The 27,557-nt window shown below is 55.4% G+C and overlaps 1 protein-coding gene across 4 annotated transcripts; it reads right to left on the bottom strand.

Annotated features, from left to right (window-relative positions):
- Nucleotides 1-721: 721 nt before the first annotated feature.
- GPRC5B (G protein-coupled receptor class C group 5 member B) lies at nt 722-22,476 on the bottom strand. Of its 4 annotated transcripts, XM_012736067.3 has the most exons (5): nt 21,696-21,785; nt 20,071-20,153; nt 10,811-11,841; nt 3,634-3,770; nt 722-2,294 (listed from the first exon to the last, which is right to left on the bottom strand). In XM_012736067.3, the coding sequence occupies exons 3-5, from the start codon at nt 11,838-11,840 to the stop codon at nt 2,250-2,252; spliced, it is 1,212 nt and encodes a 403-aa protein (XP_012591521.2). In that variant the 5' UTR covers nt 11,841; nt 20,071-20,153; nt 21,696-21,785; the 3' UTR covers nt 722-2,249. The 4 variants fall into 4 exon arrangements, with proteins under 4 accessions (XP_012591521.2, XP_012591524.2, XP_012591520.2 ...); XM_012736070.3 differs by lacking the exons at nt 20,071-20,153; nt 21,696-21,785 and adding an exon at nt 22,397-22,476; XM_012736066.3 differs by lacking the exon at nt 20,071-20,153 and having other exon boundaries at nt 21,696-21,843.
- Between the last annotated feature and the right edge of the window lie 5,081 nt (nt 22,477-27,557).

Here is a 27,557-nt window from a genome sequence, read left to right as displayed (position 1 = left end):
CCATCGTAAGGGCGTTCAGCCCACTCTCACCCTTACAGTCAAAATAAAACAAAACCCAGAAGCGCAAGAATATATCAGATTTAAAAGAGGGAAAAAAAGATGTCATTAAGTGAGGTTCCCCATGGCTCAAAGATAGTTCTGTTTTTATGGTGGGGAAACACAAGCTTCCAAGGGCAGCCATCTATGCCGTGCTCACCTTATATGCTTGGGCAACAAAGAACTTAGAAAACGATCATGTGAACTGCTCCATCCTGTGAATGGTATCAGAAAGCTCCAAAGGACTCCAGAGAGCGGGGGTGAGCCACCATCTCCTGGCATGAGAACGTGTAACACTGTCGTTTTTCACTGCACTGGACCCAGGTGTTCGGAGATTTCTTTTTTTCCGAAATGCTAGGGTCTGCATGCAACTGCCCCTGCCCAAACCCCTGGTCCTAGGCTCCTTCCCTCCCAGCCCTCCCCAGTATTCCACATCTCAGTCCACCCAATGATGGTCCTCGAGCAGAGGACTGGAATCGGATTCTCTAGAAGCAAGCGCATGCTCTGGGCAGAGGCGGGGTGGCATTCTGGGGCCATGCTTTGTCTTCCCCATGCACGGTAACACAGGAAATGCACTAGCTGTTAAGGAGAACTCGCAGGAGGGTTGCACAGGGATGACCGGATTGGCCTTATTTTTCCCCGTGCTTTGCAAGGATAGGGGGAGGGGTACAGCAGAGACCAGGGCCTTGAGAAATATCAAAAGGTTTATTAAAACATAACTCAGCTCAGATGTACTGGCTTATGAAGAGGTCAGTCCCCCCCACCCCCACCCAAACACTAACCTTTTTTCATTTTCTTTAAAGGTTAAAGGCTTATGGGTAGTTTTATAGAAAAAGCAATGTAGTGATTAGAGTGTATGCAAAAGGACCCACCCTCATTTATACATTCCATGCCGTCAGGTTAAAACTCTTTGCTTTGAATCGTTGCTAGCGATTATACTGGCCAAACAGTGCAGAGAACATGGGGCTTTTCATGGCCGGGATGTTCGAAATGCTAAATAATAAAGGAATGACTGGCTTAGGACAGATGGAAACCATGACAGAAAGAATGGGCTTTGAAAAGAGCCATTTTCATGGAACCCGTGGAAAACCAAGACAGAAATGTCCCACACACCCATCAAAAGCAGCAAAAAACCCTCATGTGATCCGTTCCACTCTGGAACTCTCACCATATTAATGGAAAAGACCCAAGAAGTCACTGCTTGCTAGGAAGCAGGATGTCATCTCTCTACCTTAGAGGGCACCCTGGAAGCCCTGCCATGTGACATTATGGAGGAAAACCTGCTATGGCACCTGCCTTCCCACCTGCCCCCTGGAAGGGCTTTAAGCTGGTGGTCCCAGCTGAGCTTTTGAAATGAACATGAGAATAAAACTGGGCAAGGAAGGATGTGGAGTGGGCACCCATAAGTGCAGGAAGAGGGTGAGATGATCTGGCCCCAAACCAGAATATTCTATGGCTCTACAAGGGGAGGTGTTAGGACTTCTTCACCATAGGCGCTAGAGCAAGAGGCCCATTAGAAGGAAGAGTGGTTGGTCACCACTTTCTAAAAGTGATGATCACGTCAACGCCCAGCAAGCCTCTTCTTCTTTGGCACATGCCAGGGTCTTTTCACCATGACTGGCTATAAAACTCACCCCATGATTCATTTGGGCCTTGCCTTGGAATCCCACCCCAAACCTCCTTAACTCTCCTGCCCTCCCCCATGAAATGTGCAAACCACCAGGCAAGCCGGTGGAAAACTCCCCATTTGTCCTCCTCCACAAAATGGTCATCTCCAAGGGGCCAGCTGGAGTCCAGCATTTGCTGGGGAGGGGCGATAGGGTTGGGGCTCCCCCATGTGCAGCCAACAGCAGCCTGGCCCCCCAGCTGTGAACTTGGTTCTCTTCTACCCCCAGAGGATGAAACAGTCTTCCCAGCCACATTTTTGAGTGAGCCTAATACTATTTGCAATTAGCTTTGCTTTAGTGTGCGGGGTCGAGGTTGGTTCGGTATTATGTGTCTGGGGGGCGGGGAAGGGGAGGGCCGTCGGTGTTAGCTTTTCAGTCCATCAGTGTTCACATTTACACGAAACCCCCTTGGCTAGGGTTTCCACATGTCCTGGCTGTGAGGCGGCCTGGTTCGGCTACTGTTACCGATTTTCTCCCGCAAGAAAGACACGGCCAGGGAATAAAATCGGTAAGAGAGATTCTGATTCTCTGGAACTTAAAAGTCTTTCACCAGAGGTGTCTTCCCGTGTGACTTGGCGGAGCAGTTGGGATCTGGAATAACATAAGGATAACACACTAAGAACTCCGAGCTGTTGCAAAGTCAACATTAGAAACCGATTCATTCAACAACGTGCCACAGTCAAGCTAAGCTTGCTCTTACCTAGACAGGCTGAATGAGAGTTCTCAAGAAAAGCAGCAACTGCTGTGAGTTACGCTGCTGGGGTTCCTGGGAAGGCCACACCTCTCGTTTTCTGTAGCCATCCCCTTCTAATATACGTAGTTTCCTTACCCAGAAACTCATCCTAAGTCCCGGGTGTTTTTACACATATTGGCCTTGAAGGAACCAGGAGAGCTTAAAAGTGAGTGAGGGGCCTTTTCTAACCATATTTATTATAAGGCTCAGGCCTGCATGCTTGCGAGTCAGGCAGGCTTTTCTTGGCACCCACAATAAAAGAGCCCAGTGGATGGCAGGGGGTTTTAAGAATGCAAATCTGGGATTCTATTTATCCTTGAGCCTGTTCCAAAAGAATGCAAACCAATGCCTGGCATACCACTCAAAGGCCAGGGAAACCCAAGTTCCCTCTCAAGACCAAAGGCCATCCCTAACGTAGAGTAGAAAGAAGCTCAGGTTGAGTTATGGAATTGGCATATGACATAAGGAATGGAAACCCAATTTACACACGTAAACCGGCTCATGCGTCCTTTCTGAAAGAAGCATGTAGCTATGTTTGGAAATTAAATGTGGGAATGAGAGCGCGTCTCTGGACTGCTGGAGAAATAAAATGATGTCATTCCGCGGAGGCAAACATAAGCGATGGCGATTCTGCTGAAGGTCTGTTTGGCATCAGATAGTCAACCTGCTTTTGTGTCTGAGGGAGGAGAAATGGTGATCGCTTCAGTTTCTTAAGACATCTCTTAGGGAGTGGGGGCAGGCCCCTAGGGGTGCCAGCTGGGGCACAAGGATAGAAGGGAGGCCCTGGCCTTACCCTAGGTGGATGTCAACCAAATCTGTCAGGGGCCTTCAACGCTTTAGGCTTTTCCTAAGTGTCGCCTCCCAGGGAGAGGGTTGGGGCACTGTAAAATGAAAGCCAAAGAATTCACTGGGTACAAGAGCCCCAAGAAATACGGACTCTTTCAAAGGAATCTGCAGGTGGTTAACTGAGTACGGGTGGATTTTCCGTGCGTGGAGAAAGGGGGTGGCGAGAGAAAGAAGAAACCCGGAAGCACGCATGCATCCTAGCTGCGAGGGACATCGCCTCGAGCCGCTGTCTTTGCAGGCCACAGACGCAGCCTCCGCAGAGCAGCGTGTCCCTGCGGAAGCTGCTCCCCGACACTGTCCCACTGTCCCGCTCTTAGGCGCCCTGCCAAAACGTCACATCTTAATACTTACAGTCCCCCCGTTGAGCACAACGGCCATCTCGGTTGGCTGGTACACGTTGCTTCTAAACGGAGCGCTGGGTCTCTTCCCCAAGCTGCCGCTGGGTTTCTTCCCCAAGCTGCCGTTGGGAAATCCTGCCGACCGGAGAGCTGCGGGAGGGAGGGGTTGGCAACACAGCGTTGCCAAAAGAGAGACACAATTTTGTTTTCTTCCCTAGCATCAACACAGGGCCAGCGCTCTGGGCTCCCCTCGCCCTCCCCACCTCGGTCCTTCTCCCCTTTGTCACAAGAAGAATTCAAAACAAAGTCACAAAGCGGCTTTGTTCTCAGGCTCAGTGGGGCCTCGGGGAGTGGTTGCAGCCAGGGTTGAGGCTGCAACCCTCCCCCCAGCCACGCAGCCCCGGTAGGCCATGGGTGACAAGCGCCTCTGTACCCCTCAGGTCTCCTCTGGCAAAAGACCCCCTCACTAGAGAATGCCATTCATGTGATGTTCAATGTCACACCTCTCAAAACTGCTCTTTCTGGATACACAGGGGAGGAGGAGAGCCCTAAGAGCACGACATCAAGCTCTCAGGAGTACTGCTGTCTTCACCAGAAAGGGACAGGGGCAGAGAGCAGGACTCTAGCCCCACGAGTAGGGCTATTTCTAAACAAGAATCAAAGGGACCCCTGGAGCCAGGGTGGCAAATATGTCAGCATTTTTTCCCTCTGAAAGGCTGGTGTTTGTTATTTGCTGTGCTTTTTACAGTATTTAAATGTCCTTTTTTGTAAAGAAAAACCAAATTGATATGGAAAGACATGGAGGAACCTTAAATGGATATTGCTAAGTGAAAGAAGCCAGTCTGTAAAAGCTGCTGTATGATTCCAACAATATAGTATTGTGGAAAGGGCAAAGCTACAGAGACAGGAAAAGACTAGTGGTGACCAGGGGTTGGGCTGGGGGAGGGTAAATAGGTAGAACTCAGAGCATGTTTAGGGCAGTGAGGCTATTCTGTATGATACTCTATGGTGGACACATGTCATGATGCATGTGTCAAAACCCATAGAACTGTACGATACAAAGAGTGACTTTTAATTAAAATATGGACTTTACTTAATAACAATGTATCAATGTTGATTCACCGACAGCAACAAATGTATGAGTAATGCAAGTTGTTAATAGTAGGAGAGAAACTGTTTATGTGGGGGGAGGGGGGACATGGGAACTCCCTGTATTTCCTGCTCAATTTTTCCGGAAACTTAAAATCCTTCTAAAAAAATAGTTTAGCAAAAATATAAGAGAAAGTGCAAGCACTATTAAAAAAAAATCAAAACGAAAGTCTTTCCAATTGTAAGATGGCACCTTCACATTTTCATTCTCATTGAAAGTACTAATTTTGCTTTGCTAAGAAAAGCCTCACTGATAAGTCTTCCCCAAAGGGAGGCACTTTTCTAGCTTTTCGAAGCAGCAAGAGAGCATGGGATTTTTACAAATTACTTGAGGCAGTGACCAAAATCACCTTAGCAAAATAGTTAACCTGCCTAGAGTGCCAACCGGGAGCCAGGCACTGTGAAAAATACTTTATGTATCTCTCTCTATAAAAATTCATTGAATTTTCATAGCATGAGTGGTACTTTTATTATTTCCACTTTACTTGGGGCACAGAGAGGTTAAGTAACTTGCCCAAGGTCACACAAGCCGGTAAGAGGCAGAACCAGCATTCAGACCCTGGCAGAGAATCTGTGTTTTTAACCATCACACTATACTGGCTCCGGATACTATTTTTAACCAACACTCTTAGTTACTTAGAAGCAACTTGAATTTAAGCGATATTAGGGACAGCTCAGCTCAGACTGGACCAAAGAAACTGAGGCAGGGTGGGGAATGCATATTCCAAGACGTACTTATGAAAAGCTTCCTTGCTTTGGCATCTCCATGGTGCTGAGCAAGGGAAGTAGTAACGGGATTCCTGGGACATGGTCCAGGCAATGGGGAACAGTCAGTCCACGGACTCCTACTATTCTCAACTCCTAGCCTAGACCTGCCTGAGGGGAGGAAAGTCCAAAGAACACATCTGCCTCCAAACACATTCCCCTCAAGGAAAACAAAAACTGGCTCTACAGTCCATCTGTGGGTGGGTGCTTTGGCACCCCCTCAAGGTCCCCCTCTGTAATGGCTATTTGTGGCTCTCCTCTGGTGAATATCCCTCCCACATTCTAGACCCTGGCCAATCAGGGCATCACATCTCCTCAGACACACTGATTGGCTCAGGAAAGGGCAGTTAGATCCAATCAGAGCCAACCCTGGGATTTTTGCTCTAGCATCTTGGAAAATGTTCCTCTTTTCCACTGGGACCCTGTGCGAGCCTGGAGCTGTGGGCTGCCATGTTAGAGAGAGGCCACATCCTGTCATCACGTGAGTCTTCTGAATCTAACCATCCCTGCAGCCTGCTGTATTTTTTAATGCCTATTCAAATTGGATTTTTTATTATTTGCAAATTATTCAAGAAGCCCAACTAACTGAAACCCTGCCCTGACCTGGGCCAGATCTGAAAGGCAAGCAGAGCTTGTCCACAGGGGATTCCCATTGGAATGAAAGCTCATAGGTTAAATGCCAGCCTTGTCTTGCGTAGACACTGCCAAGTGAAGCCGGGTTGGCCCTGCCCCCAAAGCCAACTCAGAACCTTCCAGTAGGAAGCAAAAGGTCAGCTTAAATAGCCCCTGGCTCTCATGAGATGAGAGAGCCCAAGGCCTCTAACAGAAGAAAAAAAAAAAAACACTTTTCTTTCTTGCTCCTTTGAGAGGTGAACATTTAATGTGCCTTGTTAACGCTTTCCAAGATGTGATCCAAGGTGCTGCAGCCCTCAGTGTATATTAGTCTTTTATCACATACCTCATGCCTTGTTGATACTTATTCATAAGCAGTAGGCTGTGAAGTTGTATATATCTGGAGTCTCACCCAGCGGGGAGGAAATAGTGGGGAGAGGCTGCCGGGTCTTGGCAAACCCCAGTGCAGCCTGGCGAACACCCTTCCCCTCTCCGAGCACCTCAAGGATGCACTCTCAAGGGAAAAGAGCCCGAAAGGCTGGCAGGAGAGTTAAAATGCAAGAGGAACAGGGCCAACGTGGCTCCCGGGCTCTGGCTGCTCTGTGAGACCCAAGGATTCAAGGGTAAGGTCCCTTACGGGGCCTGGTTCCTAAAATACAAGCTGGCTGAGGTCAGCACCAAAGACGCCAACAGCTGTTCCCACTGTGGCAAGGGAGCGTGCCCAGACGGTCTCCAGCCAACCAAGCAAGGGTTTCTAGAACAAAGGCTATCCTAGCCAGGACCCCAGCTCAGCCTCTCTGTGGGAGCTTTCTGAGGAATGGTTCTGCCTGAGGCCTGCTTGCCTGACCGCATGTGAATTCTGGTGGACACACATTTGGCATGGTTCAAAAGAGGGCCATAAAAAAGAAAAAAAAAAACCCAGTCTGACAACACACAAGGTTGCTGAAGAGGTGGGGAATTGGGGCTGTCATGCAGTTATCAATGGGGAAGGCAGTCTACTTTTCTGGGGTGCCATCTGCCACATGTATGGTAAGTCTTCACTTAGTGTCATCCATAGGTTCTTGAAAACTGTGACTTCAGGTAAAACAACCGACAAGGAGGTCCATGAATAATGTTGTTTTGTTATGAAGTCGATGAGAAAAAAAACTGGCCTCGTTTTTATACATTGTTTTGCCTCAAGTTGAAGTTTCCAAAAACCCATCGACGATGTTAAGTGAGGGCTTTTCATATCAAGCTTTAAAGTGCAGATTCTTAAACCCCTATCTAGGAATTTCTTTATTTTTTTATTTTGCAAGGAGTTAATCGATCAAAAGCCCAAAGAGGAATGCATAGGAATGTTCACCGCAGCATTGTTTTTCGTGGAGAGCCAGAGGTGGGCAGAATAGTCACCAGCTGAAAATCAGAAGAATAAATTATGACGCCTAATGGGAAGCTCTGCGTCATTAAAAGGCTGTTGTAGCCGGGCAGTTTCTGACCTGGAAGGGCCTGCGTTTAACACTGACTTAAGCAAGCACGCTGAACAGCCCCACTTAGACCAGCGTTTCAACCTGGCTACATCTTCGAATCACTTGGAGAGCCCCCCCCAAAATACCTACTCCCAAACTCAGACTCAGAGGGAGTCGGGGTAGACGCCGCTCATGGGACATGCAGTCGGATTAAGAACCGTTCTGTCGCATGATCGTGTGTGCGCATGCGCGGGTGAGACTGCGCGTGCACCCAGAGATGTCTAGCAAGGTGGGGGCAAACTGTTGGCAGCAGTTGCCTTTGGCAGTGGGATTTTGAGCAATTTTTATTATTTTTACTGGCTGAACCAGCGTGGTTCCTTTCTCATTCTACATGACTATCGTTGCTCCTTTACCAGCAGAAAGGAGTAATAAAAGTATTTTTCCTTTGGAAAAGAAAGAGGGGATGGAGAGGTAACTTATTTGGCTTTGGCACGCGTCAGAGCGTGAAGCCTCTGTGCCGGAGATTGGGCTGTGCCCTCCACTGTCTCCCGTGCAGGCACCGATCCTGTCGGTACCACCCTGGCTCCCAAATCCTGTGGATCTCTGGACCTCGAGTGGGTATGAAGTACGGGCTGCATTTTCGCAAGAAAGGGTGTATGTAATGGGACTCAGAAAACAATTTTCCCCCTCCCTGCTCCGATGTGTACTTATGAGCTTGTACAAGTTGCCTGACATCCCTGGGCCTCAGTTTCCCCCTCTGTAAAATGGGTCTGGTAATCCTCATCTTTCCAAATGCACAGAGGTGTCCGGAGACATCAGTGAGATGAGGGGCACTAACGTGATTTAAGAGGAGGAGGGTCATCGGCAGAGTGGCTAAGCCTGTGAGCTCTGGAGCCAGCCTGCCCGGGGTTCAAACCCTGGCTCTGCCTCTGCCTCCTTGGCAAAGTTGCTTAGCTTCTCTGTGCCTCAGTTTCCTGTCTGCAAAACAGACCTCTTGGAGTTACTATAGGGATTAAATGAGCCACTAAAATGCTCAGAACGGTCCCTGGCCCATGGGAAGCACCCAGTAAAGGTTAGTTATCTCTCACTTCAAAGACCATAATACTTGGATGGTTCTGGCATCTTGGTTTTACTGCAAGGAGATAAAACCATCACATTCGACAGCAACGTTTCTTAACCTTTTTGGGGTCACAGGTACTTTGAGAATCTGACGAAATGATAGACCAATTCCCCAGGAAAACATGAATGTGCAGAATTAGGTATCCATTCCAGGTTGGGGGGGCATGGGTCTCAGATAAACAGGGAGGAGATGGCAAAGGGGTGGCTCTGCCAGGACCCCAGGAACTGGCCAGCTTGTCCCCTGAATGGCCCTCTGGGCTCCCAGGGCTGATGTCTGTTTCAGCCCCATCTTCTCCTGGCACCCCAGGGAGCCAGCCCCCACCCCCCTGGGCTGACACCACGACCCCAGCCAAACCTCTCCACAGACCCAGGCTGGAACTTTCCGGTAAGAAGAGCATGGCTCTGACAAAGGCCACACGGGGAGTTCCAGCCCTACCCACACTGGCCAAGGGGAGAGGTGCGAGGACGCCGGGCACATCCAGGTGGAGGGCGGGCAGTGGGCGGCGTGGAGGATCCTATGGTTTGGTGTGCAGGCTGCGCGCCAGGCCTCAGCACTCAGCCCAGCGAGCGTCCTTGGTGGACGTCCCTCAAGAGGGGATCGCGACAATCTGGAGTGGGCCACCTCCTAGCAGTACATCCCTGGGCAAGTCACTTAACTTCTCGGAGCCTCCATGTACCCATCTATAAGATGGGGATTGTCAGGCGGCAGGAGGACTAATGAGACAACGCAGGTTAAGGACAGGATAGCGCCCAGCAAGCACATAGTGCTCAACAAACGGTGACTCTACGGGATAATCCTCACTGCTCCTTCTGCTGTCAGTTATTATTGTCATGGCCCCTGATGCAGCTTCAGGTCACCGAGCAAAGGCAATTTTATTTAATCTGAAGCACTGGGAACCTGACTCCCTTCAAGCAATGATTCTAAGAGCCACTTCTGGAGCACCGGGAGCAGGGGATCTGGGTGCCTGTAGCACATCCTTTAGGCAGGTCCTCACCCCTGGATCCCGCTGCAGCAGTGACAGATGGTCCCGGTTACCCGGACAATGTCCACCTCCAGTGCCCACCAAACCTCTGTTTTCACGCCTCGGAACCCAGTGGAACCCGTTCAGCCCATTCACGGGTTATAGGGGCGGTTGATGACAGTGGGAGACGGGAGTGGGTGGACAGATGCCCCGGCCCCCTGTCCTTCCCGGGCCAATCCTGAGGCTCGTCCTGCACGTGTCCTCGGAGCCTTCCCAGCAGGACTGAGCCCCAGTTGTCAGGGAGTGGCAACCAGCTCACTAATGGCCTTGCTTTGGCGTTTCTCCTTCCCTGTGCCATCCTCCCTGCCCTCTTCCTCGCAGGGCCACCTCCCAAGCACAGGGCCTGCGCCCAGCCCTGTCCCAGACTCTGCTTTCAGTGGAACCCAACTGAGGCGCACATAGGACATGCCAGGGGACCATCCTGTCACTTCTCTCCACAGCTCTAGGCGGCACCTTCTCTTATTATTTCTGCTTCACAGAGTTCAAAGAAGGCGAGGCTCAGAGATGTCATTTGCTCAAAGCCGCACATCTAGGCAGTGGCAGCAGCAGGATTTGAACCTAGATGTCTGTCCCCAGGGCCCAGATTCCTACACTCTGGTGACTGAGGCAGGGGAGGGGACCGGAGTACTGCCCCTTGTCTCCTGCAGCCACCCAGCCAATTCAAACACTTCCAGGGAGGCAGGGAGTTAGTGTTAATATGTAACAGCAGTGGGGGCGGGGAGGGGCGGGGAGTGTGGCCAACAGCAAAGTGGATCCCACCTAAAGGGCAGCTACAACTCCGTGAAGGGCGAAGGCAGGGCTCAAGGCGGCTGCAGGTAATCGCAGCCAGGTGGAATGTCGGCCCAGGGTTGTTGCCAGGGGCGACTTTGCAAAAGAAGCCAGAAACCTGGATTTTTATAATGAATTAGTTGGCAACTGGTAGCAAAAAAAAAATGCTCAACACAAATCCATTTCTGAGCCAGTTTCAGCCCAGGGGCCAACGTTGGCGGACTCTGCTCTGCTAGGACTGCTCGGGGCCCAGGGCCACCCGCCCCCGCCGGAGGGAAGGAGGAAGAGCCCGCGGGTGCCGTCCCCCTACCTGCATTGTGCTCGTCCATCGAGAAGGCCTTGTTCTCCATGTAGGTCCTCGGCAGCTGCACGTCCTCCTCGAAGGCCGTCTCCCGCATGCGGGGCTGCGACGTGTCGAAGTAGTTGGGCGTGTTCTCCTGCAGGGCCGGGAGCAGGGTGCAGTGGATCTCGGGGATGGCGTGGAAGATGACGAAGACCCAGCCGCTGGCCGCCAGCGTGATGGCCAAGGTGGGGTCGTCCCAGGCGTCTTCCCGCTGGAGCTTGGCGTTGCCGAAGAGGTACATGGTGGTCCAGGCCACCCAGATGAGCAGAGAGAGGAAGGCGGTGATGAGGAGGAAGGCCCCGTTCAGCTTCCACCTCTTGAACTTGCCGCACAGCGTGAAGAGGGCCAGCCCCAGGGCGGCCACGAGCAGCACCATGTCGTAGGTGAGGGCCAGCACGAAGTCCATGGGCTCGTAGGCGCAGGCGGGCCTCGCGTCGCGAAGCACGGTCAGCACCAGCCACTCCACGGCGATGATGACCTGCACCAGCATCAGGCACAGCGCCAGGCCCACCAGCTGCCAGCCCGCCGGGCCCGTGCCGTGCCGCACCAGCCTGCGCACGCGCCACGCCTGGCTCAGCAGGCAGGAGAAGCAGAGCGCGAAGAGGACGCCCCAGAGGAAGCGGCGGACGGAGCAGATGGTCTCGTCCTCCTGGATGATGAAGGCGAACGTCAGCCCGAAGAGGCCCAGGGTCCCCAGGAGGAAGAGGAAGTGGAGGCCCACGGGGCTCTTCTTCTCCTTGTCCTTGATGAACGGCAGCCGCACCAGCAGGATGAGCGTCAGGAGCAGCGTGATCAGGGCGCCCGCCCCGGCCACCGCCTCCACCACGATGCCCCAGATGGCGTCCAGGTCGCACAGGGACACGTACTGAGGGAGGAGGTCCAGCCCGCAGCCCCGGGACGTGCTGGCGTTCTCTGAGGCCACGGAGGCGATCGCGGAGAGCAGGAGGAAGGCGAGCACCTGGGGAGTTCTCATCTTTCTCTCCGACGCCGAGAACATTCTGGAAAAGCCAAGGGGGCGGGTGGTGGGGGGAAAGAACGGGGCACTGTGAGACTCCCGCTCTCCTGGCTTCCTGACGGAGACCCGCCTCGTTTCAAACCTGCCAGCCCCCACGGCACCCTCGGACACTCGGGGCAGGGGCTCCTGGGCTCCCAGCCGCGCCCCTGGCCGGGCGTGAACCAGCGTCGCCGGTGGCTGCAGGACAGAGTGGGAGGGAGACTCACTTCCTCTCCGTACCTTTTTGCATTCTTTGAATTCGAGACTCCGTGCGTGTCTGGCCTCTTCAAAAATAAGGGAATAAAACCGAACGTTCACTGGCCCAGGGCCGCACCGGGCAAATGGCAGGCATTGCCGGCTTGCAGCTTCTCCAAGCTGACACTTACTGACGACTGACTCCGGGCCAGGAACTGGACACAGCCAGTCCCCACGGTGCCCTGTGCGGCGGGTCCTGTTATGACTTCCACGTTACAGGTGACAAAACAGGGGCTCCAGGTGGCATCCCTTACCCAAGGTCACGCACCCTACTCCCAGAAGTGTCCCTGCTCCAAAGGCTCCCAGCATTTCCAACACAGCGTACCCTAAAGGAGCTAAGTCTTCCTCGGTTCCACTCTTTGTCCCCCGTCACACGTCCCACGCTCCCCTCCTACGGACCTCTTGAGGCTCCCCCTCTTCCTCCCGCCCCTGGTCTCTCTGCCCCTGGATGCCTGCAGGACCCTCTCTCGCCCCACGTGAGCTGCACTCCACACAGCAGTGACAGGCTTAACCCAAGTCTCCTCTTGCCCCTCGGGCTCCCTCGGCCTGCACACTCCTCCTCCTCTTCCTCCTCCTCCTCCCCGCCCCAGCCGGGCTCAGCTCTGATGCCATCAGCTCAGACCTTGGCCAAGGTCACACCCCGGCCCTCTCATCCACAGCCTCTGGGGACTTCTTTCTCAGCCCTAATCGCATCTGTCGTTTTCTGCCTGTTTACTCTGTTTCCTCCTTCCGTCCCTCCTCTCCTCCCTTCCGGACTTTCTCCACCACACGATGCGGCAGGGCAGGGACACTGTCTCTCCCGGCCGTCAGCAGGCCGGGCGTTCTCAAGCTCGGCATGACTGACACTTGGGCTGGATCGTTCTTGGTCGCGGGGGGCTGTCCTGTGCGCTGTGGGGAGCTCAGCAGCGTCCCGGCGGCGCTCTACCTACTGGATGCCGTGGCACGACCCCTCCCCCAACTGTGACAGCCCAGAATGTCTCCAGACACGGCCAGATGTCCCCCGGGGGAGCAGAATCTTCTGGATGAGAACCACCGGTGTAGACTCAGGCACCACACACAGTGCCTGGCGCAAAGCGGATGTTTAGTAAATACCGAGTGAACGAGAAACATGTTCACGGGGACCGTCCTCTACCCCACAGCCGCCAGCCCCATGCTTTGGAAGGGAGCCTGGCCTTCCAGAGAGCCGCGGTCTGCCCGGCTGTGCTCAGCGCTCACTTCTGGGCCTCTCAAGCCAGACCTACTGCCTTAGCTCGCTGCGTCCAGCCAGCCTCCCCGCACGCCCAGAGCGTCCCTGGGGCTCCCTTAAGTAAATGCAGTATCGACCACCTCTCTCCACGGGCTCCCGCGAGCCTCTCAGACCCTGCCTTGGCCGTGGGGCCTTCAACCGGCATGAATCATTAATGCCGCGGAAGGAGGAGGTGCCTGGTGCTGGCGGGCTCATGTCCTTTGTGAGCCAGATGCGAGGAGGCAGGCTTGGGACAGAGCATCTGGCCAGCGGTGCTCCTGAAACAAGCATCGCGGCACCCAGCTCAGGCACGCTCGGGCGTGAGGACGCGCCCACATGTTGACAGCCAGCCCGCAGTGCAGCGCCGTGCGTGGGCCTTGCAGCACCGCTCGCTGGAGTGCCACCGCGCTGTCTCGGCTTCATCCACATGCCGCTGTGTGTGCTTAATCGCGCGTCATTTGCTTATCTGACTCACCGAGTCCTTTAAATCAGTCTACTGAAAAGAAAACCAAACACATTAAAGTAGTTGTTTTTTTTTGTTTTTTTTTTTTTGAGACAGAGTCTCACTTTGTTGCCCAGGCTAGAGTGAGTGCGGTGGCATCAGCCTCGCTCACAGCAACCTTAATCTCCTGGGCTCAAGTGATCCTCCTGCCTCAGCCTCCCGAGTAGCTGGGACTACAGGCATGCGCCACCATGCCCGGCTAATTTTTTCTATATATATTAGTTGGCCAATTAATTTCTTTCTATTTATAGTAGAGACGGGGTCTCGCTTTTGCTCAGGCTGGTTTCGAACTCCTGACCTCGAGCGATCCGCCCGCCTCGGCCTCCCAGAGAGCTAGGATTATAGGCGTGAGCCACCGCGCCGGCCAGTACTTATCTTTTGACATTTTAAAATTGCTTGTTGATGTAACCCATGCTGCATACCCACTGGGCATATCCCAACGTACCACCCTCTGGAAAAACATCGTCCTAGACAGAACTGCCGATCACGGGGGCCTGGAAGCATGCTGGGAGTCAAGATTTAAGAACTGGACGTGTCAGAACAAAATGCCATCGGCTCCTGACAGGTGCAGGGGCCCGGGAGTGGATGTCCTTCAGACATGTCATCAATGGCCAACTCGATTAAGAGACTCCTCAGCAAGTCTCAGCAAGCAGCGGCCCAGGCAGCCTCTCTGGGTGGCCCGGCAGCCAATGCCGTCCATCCGTCCCCAGGTGGCTGGGAGGCTGACAGGTAGGACTGCGTTCCTGGAGCCTTGACCACCACCCCTCTCCCGACTCCTCTTCCCAAGTACCCCTAGGCCAGTGGTGCTCAACCAGGGGCAATGTTGTCCCCCCAGGGTACATTTCACAACGTCCACAGGCATTCTTGGTTGTCACAACTGAGGAGTGGAGTGCAAATGGCATCTGGCAGAGCGAGACCAGGGATGGTGCCAAACACCCTACGGTGCACAGGACCAGCCACCACAACAGAGGGTCCCCCAGCCCTGAAGGCCAGAGGTGGCAAGGCTGAGAAAGCCCGGTTCGATCCCTCCCGGACAGAGGCAACGGGGCAGCTGGCAGGAAACCAGCCAGGCCCCTGCGCCCTGGCAAGAACTTGGCCTTCTTGACCCGACTCCGCTCACTGTCCCGGGGGCATCTCCTCTTTCCAGGCCTGGCTGCAAATTGGGACTTGGTTTCTCCAGCTCCTTCCCCACCATCCTTGGCCCTCTCAACCCCAAGGAACGCAAACGCCGGGATGGCGACGGCGCTCCCGCAACCGTGCAGAGCCCCGAGGCCGCGGCCCAGCGCTCCCGCTGCCCTCTCCAACGTGGGAAGTGGGCAGTGGATGCACGCTTGCTTTCTGCTTCCGCGCCTCAGGGCGGGACCCTCTGCTCTTTCCAGGACAGCTGTTGTTTTGGTGTCCAGCATCCGGCGGTTCTCCCACTTCTGGAAAGAACTCCCCATTTCCCTTTGGAGAGCTACCTGGGGCCCCGGCTCCAGCATGGACGTGCGGCCCAGGCCTGGCCAATCAGGGCACTCATTTATCCTGCCCTGTGGCCACAGGGGCTGGTTCATGGACAGGCACGTGATCTGTGCCAGACCCATGAGAATGAGCCATAGGGGCGTTGCTCAGCCTAGCTGGAAAGAGGTCTCCTCTTTCTGCTGGAGTTGATGAGCTACAAAGATGGAGGTTTGAAGCCGGAGAAGGACATGTCGGACATGTCTGCCGTCACAGAGAGAGAACCTGTCTGAGAGTAAAGCTGGCCCAGAGTCCAGTCCTACTACACTGAACAGCTGGATCCATCCATGCCTGAAGCTGGAGCTGGGCTCTACAGTTCCAGCAGTCCATCGACTTTCCTTTTTTTGGATTCAGCCAGTTTGAGCTGGGTTTCTGTCACTTGCCACCAAAGACGTATCTAATATTCCTCCCACATCTTGTGGCCCCCTTCCAGGAAGTCCTGTCTACCCAACGTCGGAGCAAGCAGATTCAGCTGTCGGCAGCCGGGGACTGCAGCAGGGGTCCAGCTAATTTCAAGTGGGTCATTATCACTGCTAAGGACGCCCCTGCGGTGACAGCCACCCCACTCACAGAACAACGTCCAGGATGGGTGGGGGGTGGTTTTACACACTGTCTCACAGAGTGAAGCGAGGCAACCCCAGTGACTGGGGGATTCAGAATTGCCCTGCAGGGTTTTCTAGTAGCGCCACAGTGACGGCAGCAGTAACTGGTAACTCTCACAGTGCCACCTCTGTTCTAGGCACTCTTGTGCCCGTCACTTAGGTTTAACACCGAATAATCTGTGTAACAACCCGATGAATCAACTACTATTACTATCTCCACTCTGCAGGAGATAAAACTGTGTTTCAGGGAGGTCAGCGGGCTTGTCCAAGGTCACAGGTTGCACTGCTAGAAAGAGGTGGAGCCAGGAGAGGAACAATTGTACTATTGTTTCTGGGCTCTTATTGCAGCCTGGGCTCTGGAAGTGTCCCTCGGTGAGCGTCTCCAGTCTCTCTAAATTAGGTTCTCCCTGCCCCCGTTAGGCTCTGTGCCCATACTTTTGATTGTCGCTTTTGTAGCATGTGCTACAATTTTTAATTATTTTATTACAGTTTTGGTCTGTTCCTCCCCCTCCCCACTCCCACTCCTGCCCATGCCTGGCACCTTGTCTGTCTTGCTCCCCACCAAGTCCCCACTGCCCGGCACATGGGCAGGGCTCACGATCCAGTCGCTGAATGGATGAATAGATAAACAGGGTCTCCAAACCTCCTAACACCCCAGAAGGGCACATGTTCTCATTCCCACAAATAGAGAAGAAAACTGACGGGTCTGAGAGGTTTAAGTCAAAGTCTGGTCCTTGGGGCCTGGCGAGGTGGCTAACGCCTATAATCCTAGCCCTTTGGGAGGCTGAGGTGGGAGGATTGCTTGAGGGCAGGAGTTCGAGACCAGCCTGAGCAAGATGGAGACAAAAAATAGAAAAATTAGCAGGGCATCGTGGTGTGCACCTGCAGTCCCAGCTTCTTGAGAGGCTGAGGCAGGAGGATCGCTTGAGCCAGGAGTTGGAGGTTGTAGTGAGCTATGACGACGCCACGGCACTCTAGCCCAGGCAAGACCCTATCTCCAAAAAACAGTCTGGTCCTTGGACTGGCGAGGGCAGTATCGCCGGGGAGCTTGTTGGAAATGCAGACTCTTGGGGGTGGGCCAGCACCTGTGTCTCCGCACGGCCTGCAGGTGTGATGCTTGAGTGCGCCAGGGCCTGAGGAACCAGGACACACACGGCAGGGCCCAGCACCCACAGCCGTGGCTCCTCTCACCTCGCCACCCCGGCCGAGATCTGCCCCCACTTTCAGGTAAGCCCCTGTCCTGCTCAATTAGGCACCTGGGGTCCCCCACCCCCGAGAGCCAGCCGGGCAGCTCTCCAGGAAGCGAGCGGAACAATAGCAGATTAGAGGTTTCAAGTCAGCCCGGAGGCAGGGCTGGCTGGGACGGGATGAATATATGGCAACAAACCCGTGGGATGCAGGCGTGCGCGTCTCAAAAGGAGCAATGAATAAATGTGAACGAACGGGCAAGACTCGGCTCACATACTAATTACCCTTGCTGCCAGCCAGCCTCCCAGAAATGTGACTCACTCAGATGCTCTTAAATATACTGTGTCTCTCTCTCTCTTTCTCACACACACACACACACACACACACACACACACACACGTGCGCGCGCTCACTGCGCAGAGGGGCCCGAAGCCTCTGGCGGTGCAGGAGGAGCACGCACCCCCTTGCTCTACACGCCAGGGCCTGCAGGGGCTGGAAGGAGCACAGGCAGGGCTCCTTGCCTGGGAAGGACAGGGCCCACCTTCGGGCCACACACCGGCTGGTTCTCCCAGTCCTGCTCCCACCTTGCTGTGAACTTCGGAATCAGACCTCCCAGTTTCCAATCCTGCCCCTGGGCCACTTGCTAGCACCTTGTGACCCCGGGGAGCCGATTTAACCTTTCTTGCCTCGGTTTTCTCATCTGTGAAGTGGGGGTGATAACAGTGCCCACAGCAGGGGACTGTGGTGAGGATCAAAATAATTAATAATTATGGTTTAGGACAGTAGTTAACACAGGGTAAGCACTTTCCACAAAGTGTCCATTAAATAAATAAATAAAAATAAACACAGATTGGCAAATGCTCCCTTGTCTAAGGTGGTGAACTCTTGTGGAACCGATTTTTCTAGGAGGGGTGGTTGCAACAGAGGTGGTGCTGTGATTCGGGGGCTCGCCCAGGTGCACGTCCAGCCTCCTCATCACATACCACACAAAGAGGTCCCTGAGGTGGTGTGAAGGGGACATCTCTCTGGGGGTGGTCTGCTCTGGGGACCCCTGAACTCTTTGGCTACCCATAGCAGGTGCTCTAAGTGGGGACCTTGCTGTGAAGGCAGAACTCAGGCTGGAGGCCCTTGGGACGCCCTGAGGCCAGGCACCATCTCTCTCGTGGAGTCAGAGCCAGGACCCCGGAGCCCGGACGCCAGCCATTCTCCCGGGAACCAGCGTCACCATCTCCCCGTACACCCGTAGGAAAGGAGAAATAAAATGTACAAAACCGTTCTGGAACACACCATTCTGACTGGCCTTGCCCCAGCCTTCACCCTGGGTCCCTTCCCAGCCCAGCATGTACCCTTCCAGGGCCGGGCAGGCGGCCACAGGCACCGTAACCCACCTTCTCTAGCGATGGGGGTGTGCACTCAAACAGGAAGAGATGAGCACATGCAGGGGGCGTCCCAGCCCTGGGCATATTTCGTAGTTCAGTACACAGATAAACACCTGGCACAGAGTTCGCACTCCCATCAGACTCCTTGGGAGTGGAGTGGCACTGGGCATTACTTAACCTCTCTGAACCCCAGTCTCTTCATCTGTAAAATGGGGGTAATGCTAGTGCACCTTCACCAGGCTGGTGTGAAAAGTATTCAGTTTGGTGCCTGACACAGGAAAAAATGGGTATGGGTTTGTCAAAAAGACAGTCGAGATTCCCACTGTCCTGTGGGGACAAGGAAGGCTGAGAGGTCAGGCGGCTTTGGCCTGAGGCTTACTGGGATTTACTGGTCAACCCGGGAATAGAGCCCATTTCTCCCAGCTCCTGGCCCCAAAGCCTTTCCATTGCAGTGCTGTTCCGACTCCCCCTGTGTCTGGCAGAGGCCCAGGATGGGGCTGCGGAGCCGGTCCCCACGCACCCCAGAGATACACTCCCGATGCACTCCCATTTCAGCCCGCTCCGGTTAGAGTGCTGGTGCGTTTCCTGCTCAGCCAGATTAGACTTGTTACAAGGTTTCCTGACATTAAACTCTTTCCCAGACCTGCAAATCTCACCCTCTGATATCTTTTCCAAGTTACAGGACCTCATAATCTTCGTTTCCCAAATGCAGACCAGACCACTGGCCTATCTAGGGGCTCTCAAATTAAAAAACCCTCCTAGGTTAGTAAACTGGGTTGCAAGAACACAAGCTCCATGATCTATGAATACGCAGAGCAGCTCCAATCCTGTAAATAAAAGCAATCATTTAAATGCAAATTGCATCCCTGGCTGCACGTTGCTCTCGGTGGAGGGCTCCTCTCTAGGGCTGTTATTCCGAGGACAAGAAGAAGTGACTAACTGGGAAGCCCCAGGAAGCTCTGCGAGGAAGTGGACGTGCTCATGGGGCCACAGGCTCTGGGTGGGGTTGGTTACGGTGGATAAGAACTGCTGGAAAGTGGGGAGTGGATTTTAAAACCTGAGCCACTCTTCTAGTTGGCTCCCAGGGCTGGCCAGGCTCAAAGCAGTCCCAGACACAGGCTGGATGGAGCACCCCTCGCCACACAGGCAGAATGAAAGGGAAGCTGCCTTCCCTCTCTGCCGGGGACTTCCCACTCCAAGGGCTCACAGACCCAAGCAAAGTCTTCAACTCCTTTCCATGGCCCAAAAGATTGTGATCTGGCTGGTCCCTGCCATCCTCCCTCCTCCACCCCCAAATCTGCCTAAAGCTCCAGCCACAATGGCCTTTGTTCTGCTCCCCTAAGTTCATTCCCATCTCATCTCGAAGCCTTTGCACTTGCAGTGCGTGCTCTTCCTCGTTTGGTTATGCCCCACGAGATCTCCCGGTGGCAGGCCCCTCACCTTGCCGGGCTGCCCTCAAACGTCACTCCTCAGAACCGTGGTCGCAGGTGCCTTTTCTGTTCCATCACTTTGTTGTATTTTCCCGTCAGCCCGGACATTACATCTATTTGCTATTTACTTGCTTGTCGAATGTTTGCCCACTCACCTCCCCAGTCCTCTAGGAGCAGAGGCTTGTCCGAGTTAGGCAGGGCAGTGCCCCAGCTCGCAGTTTTGTGGCTTGCACATTGACTGGAAAAACAAACAAACCAACCAATAAAGACGTGGGGCTTATCTTTCTGACAAAACCGCTTGCTGCCAGTGCCCCAAATGGCGGCTCCTTTCCCCCACCCCCCAACTTCTTCCCTCCCCAACTCAGCTGACCCCTTTTCAGACTCCGCGCAGGGAGCAGATAGGAGGCTGTGTTCGCTGCACAGTCTAGATACAAAACTGGCTGGGAGGGCTTCCAACCAACAGATGCCAATTTGCATTCTATTTACATGTCATTTGCATGCAGTTTAACTCAAAAGTCTGGATACTCCACAAGCCCCTCTTCTCCAGTAAGAAACTTCTGAATTAAGGTTCCTTGGCTGCAGTGTGTGTGTGTGTGTGTGTGTGTGTGTGTGTGTGTGAGGCCAGGGGGGTTGTGCCAGATCCCTCCCCCACTTCGCTTGTCTTTGCGAGTCCCCTGTGCTTCCTGGACGCCGCTCAGGTGCCCCCCAGCCTGGTGCAGTTGGGCAGCCAATGTGGCGCGTGGGCTGGGGCCCCAGGCGGGGACGCTGCTGCCCGCCACACTCCAGGGGCCTTTGTCCGCGCTCCAAGGAGCCGCCCCCTTAGCTAACGGGGGACGAAAGGGAGGAACTGGCTAGGCCTGGGTGTGACAGAGCAAGGACCCGGGAAGGAACCCGCTGCGCCGGGCGACCTCTGGGGCAAGGTCGGTGCGGGTTCCTCCCCTGCGCACCCCTTTCCGCCCAGGCAGGAGGAACCCTAGGATGTGTGGGGTCCTGGTCGGGCTGGAAGCCTGTGTCCCCCAAGGAGAGAGGATGCAGCACAGGGCTAGTCCTTACCCCCCCAGCCTGGCCGCCTCTACCGGAGGTCCAAGTGCCCAGTGTCTGGAACAAAAACGCCACCTTCCCCAGCCATCGTACGCAGTCGCCCCCTCCTACCCCCCTTGTCCCCCAGCCCCAGGTCTCAGCCCTGCGTCCCTCCCTCCTGCAGTGTCCCCTCTCCCCAGCTGGGTAATGCGCAGCCTCGGCTGGCTGCGATCTTGGCCCCCTGCCCCTGCGGCAGGTGCGGCTGCTCACCCCCAAAGTCCGACCCTTGCGACCCCAGCTCCGTCTGCCAGGTCCACGGCCAGCACCCGCACACTCTCCCCCCCCCCCCCCCCCGTTTGCCATGAGGCCCCAGGACCTGCCTGCGGTTCCTCACACACGACGAGTCACCCGGGCATGGCTGGACTCCTTTACACTGCCAGCTGCCCGTTACCTGTAGGTCGCCCGCTCCCAGGCCCTCCTCCGAGACCTGGATCTCGACCGGGTCCCCGTACGGCCCCCCTCCCCCGGGAAAGGCCTCTCGCCTCCCCCGTCCCGCCCTCTGCGGCTCCCCTCCCGCAGCACTGTGGCTCCCCTCGCCCTGACCCCGCATCTCCCCCAGCAGATTAACTGCTTGGTGTGGGTACTGGGGGGTTTCGAAAAACACAAGAAGCGGACGCCCCAATCCTCCTAAATCTACGGCGGGAAAAGTTTCTGGGGTCCCCGCAGCGTCCTCCACCGCCTCGGCGCGGCTCGCACTCACCGACCCCCGCGGCCCCGCAGCGCCGACGCTCCCGCTGGCCCTCGGCCCGAATCACATCTCTGCAGCGCGGCCGCTGCTCCCGCTCCGCGCACGCCCGCCTGCGGGTCCGGCCTCACTGCATCGCCGCCTCCCGCCGCCGCCGCGCGAGGCGCCCCCTGGCCCGGCCCGCGCTGCTGCAGCGGCCGCCGCCCCGCCCCCGGCCCGGCCCGGCCCGCCCCCGGCCCCGCCCCCGCCCCCGCCCCGGCCCCGCTCGGGTCCCGGGTGCAAGCCCACCGCTCGGTGCCGGGATCGCTGAGACGAAACCCTGCACCCCCGGGACCCAGATTCGGGACGTTCCCCTCACACCCACAGTGCGCCCATAAGCCGCCCAGACGCGCCGGGCGACTCCCCAGCGTGGTCCATTTGCAGGAACGTCGCCCCGCCAGCACGCACGGGGGGATACCGCCTCGGGGGCCGGGGGCAGGGGCCTCCCTCCCCCAGGACTCGCGCCGTCGTGGGCTCGTCAGCAGTGACTTCCCCGGAGCTCGCCAGCACCGCGTCCCGGGCGCAGAGAGGATCCGCCGCCTGCCCCCAAGTCACCAAAGCCCCATACAGACCTAGGCGCGCACCCCCCCGCTTGGCCTCCTCCAGGCGGGCCCTCCGGGACGCACTCCTCTCCCTTCCCTCCCCCTCCTCCCAGGTGTCCCTGTCCCATTACGCACCCCGAGTCCAACACCCGCCTCCTGGGCCACTCCACACACGCACGTCCCCACGGCGCACCCCTCTCGCGAGTGTGCGCGCAGGATCGCCGCGTGCCCCGCCGCACGCGTCGCCCCCGCGCCCGCGTCCGGCACTCTCCCGCACGGTCGCTCGCCGCCCGGGCTCCGGCCCTGCGCTCCGCGGACGCTCGGGGCGCAGCCGGGACGCGCGCCCACCGGGCGGCCGCGGGACCTGCCTGAGGGAGGGGCCGGGGCCGCCTCCCGCCCGGGCGCCGAGGCCCGTCCTGGCCCGCCCGGCGGCCCGGGGTCGGCGTCGCCCGGACCGCGCCAGGGAGCTGCGCTCCAGCCCTCTTGCGGCTGGTGCCCGTGACCTTCACACCCGCACAGCGAGGCCGGCTCGGTCGCTCCCCTGGGGCCAAACCAGACCTTGGAGGACCGCCCTTCCCCGCTCCGGTTTCCCAGGGCGAGCCCCATCCAGCCACACGCGACGCGGCAGCACGGAGACCCCGCTCCCCTCTCCGCGGCGTGGGGGCGGGGCGGTGCGCCGCAGAGTCACAGGCCCTTCCGGGGTACTTGCCGCCCCTGGCCGGTCCGGACCGCGGGCCTTTCGGATCCTCCCCTCCCTGCCCACGAGCCTCCCCCACCCCCGGCCTCCCAGCGCCCGTCCCGGCCGGGCCACGCACCCCTTGGCACGCATCTCCGCGAACTTCTTTTATTATTTGTAAAGAGAAATGGCAGGAAAGAGCCACAAGGGCAGACATTTTCCCCTGTTTTTTTATTTTTGCCGATGTATTTATTGTCGGCGCCTAGAACAGTGCCTGCACACAGTTGGCGCTCATTAAATACTTGAGGGACGCCCCTTGCCCGAGTTCACGCGGAACTGCGGAGTCGGTTGGCAAGTGGGTGGGCACTGCCACCTGGTGGTCTCCAGTGGAAGTGGCGCCAAGGTCCTTCTGTAAAGGCAGGTAAGCGCACCTTTGAGAGCCTCAAAGTGCTCATCTGTAAAACTGGAGAGTATGTCCAACCCCAATGTTACACGACCATTGGGGTTGTGGTGAAGAAGTTCAAAGACCCGTGGATAATAATAATCATAATCATAATCACAGCTAACATGTACATAGTGCTTACTATGCGAGGAGCTTATTAAGATCTTTGACTTTAAAATCTTTAACTCACGTAATCATTTAAACGTTAACTCATTCAATCACCCCAGCCCCCTTTAGGTGAGATGCTGTTCTGCTCCCCATTTTACAGGTGGAGATGCTGAGGCCCAGAGGGTGAAAGCACTTACTGGCTTAGGGCCATATGGCAGAACCAGGATCCAAACCAGCCTATCTGGCCCCACAGTCCGTGCTTTCAATTGGTGGCTAACCCGGTGTCACTTGCTGCAAGGTCAGACATTGTCACAGAGGAGCCTCATGTCCCCGGGAACTCGGTCTCCAGCCTTGGAGAGAATGGCTCTAGGACAGGGGTCCCCAACCTTTTGGCACCAAGGACACTTTTCATGGAAGACAGTTTTCCCATGGATCAAGCAGGGGCGATGGTTTCAGGGTGAGTCAAGTGCATTACATGTATTGTGCACTTTATTTCTATTATTATTACATTGTAATATATAATGAAATAATTGTACAACTCACAGGTTGGGGACCCCTGCTCTAGGAGATCCAGGGACCTGGGGCAGGCTCAGCATGTTCTCAGTCCATTTTGGGCTAATGAAAACCAGTGGCTTGGCCAGGCACGGTGGCTCACAGCTGTAAACCCAGGATTCTGGGAGGCCAAGGTGGGAAGATTGCTTGAAGTCAGGAGTTTGAGACCAGCCTGAGCACAGGCTGGGACACAGTTTGCTTGGAGTGACCCCATCTTGGCATCTGTGAGCCCCTGTGAGGCCGCCATTGGGACATTCTCCCAGTGCTCCCAAAGCCATCAGCTAGGAAATGTTCCTGTAACACAACAATTGTTATGGCCTAAACAATAGGGGTGTTCATGATCACAGAAGGATCAGTTGTGATGTGGGGAATCCCACAGTTGGTTTGTTGCTCAACAATGTCAACAAGAAGGACCCAGATTCTTTCCAGTCATCTTCTCTGCCATGCTCAGCTTAGTACCTCATGGTCACAAAATGGCTGTCACAGCACCAAGCATCCAGGCTTCCTTCACTTGGGAAGTCTCCAACGTGGGAAAGAAGGTATTCAGGGAAGAGAACTCTCCGGTGAGCCTCTCTGTTAATCAGAAAGAAAATCATTCCTAGAACTGTCTCCCCCACCCCAGGTGCAGGGTTCCCCTTATATTTCCTTGGTCAAAATGGGTTGCCTCGTTTCCGTGAGTGCAAAGGAAGCGGGGAAGTGAGCACTTGGCACAAAGAGACTCAGTAGAGAAGGAGGGCGAGGAAAGGTGGTTGAGGCAGGAACTGGCAGTGTCTGCCCCAGGTGTCCCTCCTCAGCGTGGGCAGGAGCAGGGGCCTGACCCAGCGGCATGTATGTCCTGTGTCCACCCGGCCACCCATGGAGGTGGCCTCTGAGCGTCTGCCTCTCACTCCTGTGTCTCAGGGAGAGCAGCCCCAGTCCCAGGGCTGGACAGGAAATACATGGTCCCCACCCCTGCTCCCCTCCCTTCTGTTCCTTCTGAAACAACCCTGTCACCGCAGAAGTGGCTCTCACGTCTCCATGGAAGGTTTCTGCTTCACCACCAGAAGGCGCCTTGCTGCGCCCCCCAAAGAAAGGACCTGTATATCCCTGAAAGCAAACTTGCCTCCACCTCCGTGTAAAACAAAGATCTGTTCTCATTGTTGCAGTTCCAGGTTATTGATTTGTGGGTGTCCATGAACCTCCCCATGGAGGTTTCGGAAGTCTTGGACCATTTATGTGTACCCAGTTATCAAGCCCAGAGTGGCGTGGCCTCCACTTCAAGGGAGAAGCCAGAGGTGGGGCCCAGCTGTGCCGGTCCCGGAGCCCAGGCTCTAACCACTGCCCCATCCGGCCACCTCGCCCCTTTGCAGGAATCCCAGTATCCGCTGTGCTTTCTCTTGGTTTCCCCTTAGCACACTGTGATGTGCTCTCAGTCACGGGGGCTCTCTGGTCCAAATGCCCCCCCTCCCCCCGTTTCAGAGGGATGGGGGAGGAGTCCGCACCCTGACAAGCCCCCGGGTGGGCTCCCGAAACCGCACGTTGAGGAGCAAGACCTTGGCCCTGTTGTCCTCAGTCCTGGGTGCTCATTGCAATCACCTGAGTCATCCAGAAAAAGGTGCCTGGGTCCTTCTTCCCGGACCAATGCAGTCAGAGTCCCTGGGATGGGGCCGGGGTCCGTCTGAAGACTGAAGTGGCCGGGCCATAGCTGAGCAGGCAGGGCGGGAGGAGACATCAGAAACACTGGGGACGGACTCTGCAGATAGCCACGTGGCCTTAGACGGATCGCTCAGGTTTTCTGCATCGTGGTCCAAGCGCTTTGCATCCTGCCTTGGACAGAGCCGGAGCCCGGGAGGGCTTGGGTGCCGTTGCCTTAATTTAAAAGGGCTTGGAGGAGACTTGGGTCAAGAGGACAAACCTGATCTCTAGTTACTCATTATTCCTTTGGTGAGGACAAACTGGGGGAAAACATGAAAACGTGCCTGTTTCTCTCCACTCTCTCCCTTGCCTCCATGTCCCAGGTGGTTCTCAAAGTGTGGTCCAGGGAACCTCTTTGGGGGATGTGCAAGATCAAAACATTATTTATTTATTATTATTTTTTCAGACAGAGTCTCGCTCTGTCGCCCAGGCTAGAGTGCCGTGGCATCATCATAGCTCACAGCAGCCTCAAACTCCTGGGCTCAAGCCATCCTCCTGCCTCAGCCTCCTGAGTAGCTGGTTAAAACCGTTTTCATAATAGCACTAAGACCTTATTTTCTGTTTTCCCCACCCTTCTCCCAGGTGTGTGCAGCGGAGTGTTCCGGGGGCTTGCACACACGTGCTGTTGCAACAGGCGGATTGCGGCAGCAGATGTGAGGATCCAGCTGTCTTCTAGCAAGCCAGACCTTACAGAGAATTTTAAAACGTGTAAAATGTCTCTGTGCTTCTCACTAATTGCTTTTTGTTTTGGAAAATACAGTTATTTTTCATAAAACGGTTTTCTGTTAACATGTTAATGGCTATATTATTGTTGTCTTTAAATGAATGAATCAACATTTTTAAAAATTCCTTGGCTTTAATTTAAACTATGGCAAATATTGGTACGTATTAAATATTGGTAGGTATTTACCTACCAGTATAACCTCCTGCAAGTCCTTTTAAATTAACACAATAGCACTTAACCCGTACTGGGCACTGACTGTCAGAGGCAGGATGCAAAGCATTGGTAGGCCCTTGGTAGACCCCATTCTACAGAAGTGAAAATTGAGGCACAGAGACGGGGATTATCAGAAAGCTGCTTGAGTCCTTGGACTTTGGGTGCAGAAGAGGCTCCTCCAGTGTGGTTCCTGCCAGTTGAACCTTGTCTCTGTTCAGCATCACTGCTGTGGAGGCAATGGCCTCCTTCTCTTCCTCCTCCTCCTCCTCGTCCTCCTGTTTTTGCATTTCTTGCTGAGGGCTTGGCCCAGCCAACTGTGAACGATCGTACCAGACAGGCCAGGCCGAGGTGGGAGCTGTGAGGTGGGGCTGGGAGCCCGAGGTGACTCGAGTTACATAAGGGCCCTTGGGACAGGGGACAGTTACGTAACGGGGGGAGAGGAGGGCAGGGTGGCAAAGTGAGTCAGGGCAAGGGAAGACACTGGGAGCCGGAAGAGGATGGGGGACAGAGCAGAGGAAATTGTCACCCCCAGCCAGGGGGCTGCTGTGCAGGAGGAAACTGGGAGGGGTGGGACGGGTTCCTGGGTCCTGTCACCTGCCCCGCTGCCAGTGCCCCTGCCCTGGCAGGCTCCACCCTCCGCTCTCCTGGCCCCACTGAGCGCAGGTGGATCTGGAGGCCCTGTAGTATCTCTTCACTAAACTCCTCCACCATTGAATTAACCAGGCCCAGCTTTAGTTACTTGATACAGAATCCTTCCCTGCCCCAATGCTGGAACGGATGGGGGTCTAGAAAGTTCTAGGCACATGGTAGGTGCTCAATGTATGCACGCTGAGTGAATCAACACACAGTGGGTGCTTATGCATTTTCTTGTCCTAGCTTTCACTGGCATGCTTTTTCTACCTGATGA

The sequence above is a fragment of the Microcebus murinus genome, chromosome 19 (assembly GCF_040939455.1).
Source record: "Microcebus murinus isolate Inina chromosome 19, M.murinus_Inina_mat1.0, whole genome shotgun sequence".
In the NCBI taxonomy this organism is placed as follows: Eukaryota; Metazoa; Chordata; class Mammalia; order Primates; family Cheirogaleidae; genus Microcebus; species Microcebus murinus.
This window is presented reverse-complemented; position numbering and strand designations above follow the sequence as displayed.